This window comes from Babylonia areolata, chromosome 10 (genome assembly GCF_041734735.1).
Source record: "Babylonia areolata isolate BAREFJ2019XMU chromosome 10, ASM4173473v1, whole genome shotgun sequence".
Taxonomy (NCBI): Eukaryota; Metazoa; Mollusca; class Gastropoda; order Neogastropoda; family Buccinidae; genus Babylonia; species Babylonia areolata.
The window spans coordinates 41,572,027-41,574,526 of NC_134885.1; the positions used below are offsets into that span (position 1 = coordinate 41,572,027).

A 2,500-nucleotide genomic window follows, 5' to 3' on the forward strand; every position below is an offset into this window, starting at 1 on the left:
GAGTCATAGTCCTTCACAAAAAATTAAGCTGTAAACGACTTCCGATTGCAATGGAAAAAACACCAAAAAAACCCATTGATCACACAGCTCTCACTGTTGGCCCAGCTGTAAGCTGATGTCAGTCTGTGATGTAAGCTGATGTCAGTCTGTGATGTAAGCTGATGTCAGTCTGTGATGTAAGCTGATGTCAGTCTGTGATGTAAGCTGATGTCAGTCTGTGATGTAAGCTGAGCGTTGGGCACACATCACTTCTTCTTCTTCGTTCGTGGGCTGCAACTCCCACGTTGACCCGTATACACGAGTGGGCTTTTACGTGTATGACCATTTTTACCCCCGCCATGTAGACAGCCATACTTCGTTTTCGAGGATATACCACGTCAATTTGTATTTGTATTTGTATTTCTTTTTATCACAACAGATTTCTCTGTGTGAAATTCGGGCTGTTCTCCCCAGGGAGAGCGCGTCGCTATACTACAGCGCCACACATTATTTTGTATTTTTTCCATGCGTGCAGTTTTATTTGTTTTCCTATCGAAGTGGATTTACCTTCAGAATTTTGCCAGGAACAACCCTTTTGTTGCCGTGGGTTCTTTTACGTGCGCTAAGTGCATGCTGCACACGGGATCTCAGTTTATCGTCTCATCCGCATGACTAGCGTCCAGACCACCACTCAAGGTCTAGTGGAGGGGGAGAAAATATGGGCGGCTGAGCCGTGATTCGAACCAGCGCGCTCAGATTCTCTCGTTTCCAAGGCGGACGGGTTACATCTAGGCCATCACTCCACTTGCGTTGAATCCTCAAAACCTCCCCCCACCTACATGGGTTACAGGTTATCAGCGGAGCATGACGGTACCAACAACCTATGCAGTTCGTCAGATCGCTACATCATGGCGGCCACCAGTTCCGAAGTGACCCCCTCCAACAAACTGAACCCCTGGAAATTTTCTGCCTGCAGCGTCTACTACTTCAACACCTTCCTCAACAACCAAGTCCAGAATGCGTGCGTGTGTTTATCAACAGAAATAGTCAGCTTGCTAGTGTGTGTGTGTGTGTGTGTGTGTGTGTGTGTTTGTTTCGTTTTTTTTGTTTTGTGTGTGTGTGTGTGTGTGTGTGTGTGTTTCGTTTGTTTGTTTGTGTGTGTGTGTGTGTGTGTGTGTGTGTGTGTGTGTGTGTGTGTGTGTGTGTGTGTGTGTGTGTGTTTTGGGTTTTTTGTCTTTGTGTGTGTGTGTGTGTGTGTGTGTGTGTGTGTGTTACTCTTTCTGTCACAACAGATTTCTCTGCGTCGCTACACTGACAGCGCCACCCTTTTTTAATTGTATTTTTTCCTGCCTGCAATTTTATTTGTTTTCCTATCGAAGTGGATTTTTTCTACAGAATTTTGCCAAGGACAACCCTTTTGCTGCCGTGGGATCTTTTACCTGCGCTTAATGCATGCTGCACACAGAACCTCGGTCAATCGTCTTATCCGAATGACTAGCGTCCAGACCACCACTCAAAGTCTAGTGGAGGGGGACAAAATACTGGTCACTGCCGGTGTCATTCAAACCAGTGCGCTCAGCTTTTCTCGCTTCCTGGGCGGATGTGTTACTTCTAGGCCAACACTCGTGCATGCGTGCGTCCATGTGCGTGTGCATGTGTGCACCCGTTTACTTATGGGTGTCTGTCAATGTGTTTGTCTGTCTATCCTAATGTACTGTATTGTAATGCAATGATGTCATGTATGGCTATGTGTAATCTGAGTATGTATGCATGTATGTATGTATGTAGTGGGCAGACATGTCTATGTGTGGGTGTGTAAGTGTGCATATGCGTGCGTGTGAGTGCTAATGTGAATACGTGTGCGTACAAGAGTCTCTCTCGCATCCCTCATACACCCCCCCTCCTCCTCCTCCACCACCACCACCACTCCCAATCTCACCACCACCCACCATCTCTCCCCCCACCTACCCCACCACGCCCCCACTTTATCCATCCCATAATTTCACCACAGACGCGGCAGAACATGCCTGTACAACAACCTCAACGTGAGCAGCGACATTCCGGACGTGACGTCACAGCAGGCGGGACAATTCTATGACGCGGACGCGCAGTGTCGTCAGTACTACGGGTCGTCGTCACGACTTTGTCGGGTCAGTAGTCTTCTGCTTCTTCCTCCTCTTCTTCTTCTTCTTCTGCTTGTTGTTGTTGTTGTTGTTGTTGTTCTTCTTCTTCTTCTTCTTCTTCTTCTTCTTCGTCGTCGTCGTCGTCGTCGTCGTCTTCTTCTTCTTCTTCTGCTTCATCATCATCATCATCTTCTTCTTCACCTTCTGCTTCTTCTTCTTGTTCTTCTTCTTCTGCTTCTTCTCCTTCTTCTTCTTCTTCTGCTTCCTCCTCCTCCTCTTCTTCTCCACCGTTCGGAAGCTGCGAATTCCACGTTCACACGTATACACGAGCGGGCTTTTACGTCAATGACTGTTTTTTCCCCAAGCCATGTAGGCAGTCGAGTCATCCTCCCTTCTCG

The 2,500-nt window shown here is 47.5% G+C and overlaps 1 protein-coding gene across 2 annotated transcripts in view; it reads left to right on the forward strand.

The window, feature by feature from the left end:
- LOC143287011 (metalloprotease mig-17-like) overlaps positions 1–2,500 on the forward strand; it is a 45,602-nt gene that overhangs the window by 14,614 nt on the left and 28,488 nt on the right. For both annotated transcript variants that reach the window (XM_076595017.1, XM_076595018.1), the window contains exons 7-8: positions 830–1,000; positions 1,991–2,129. In XM_076595017.1, coding sequence (XP_076451132.1) covers positions 830–1,000; positions 1,991–2,129 — 310 coding nt within the window. The remainder of the gene's footprint in view (positions 1–829; positions 1,001–1,990; positions 2,130–2,500) is intronic.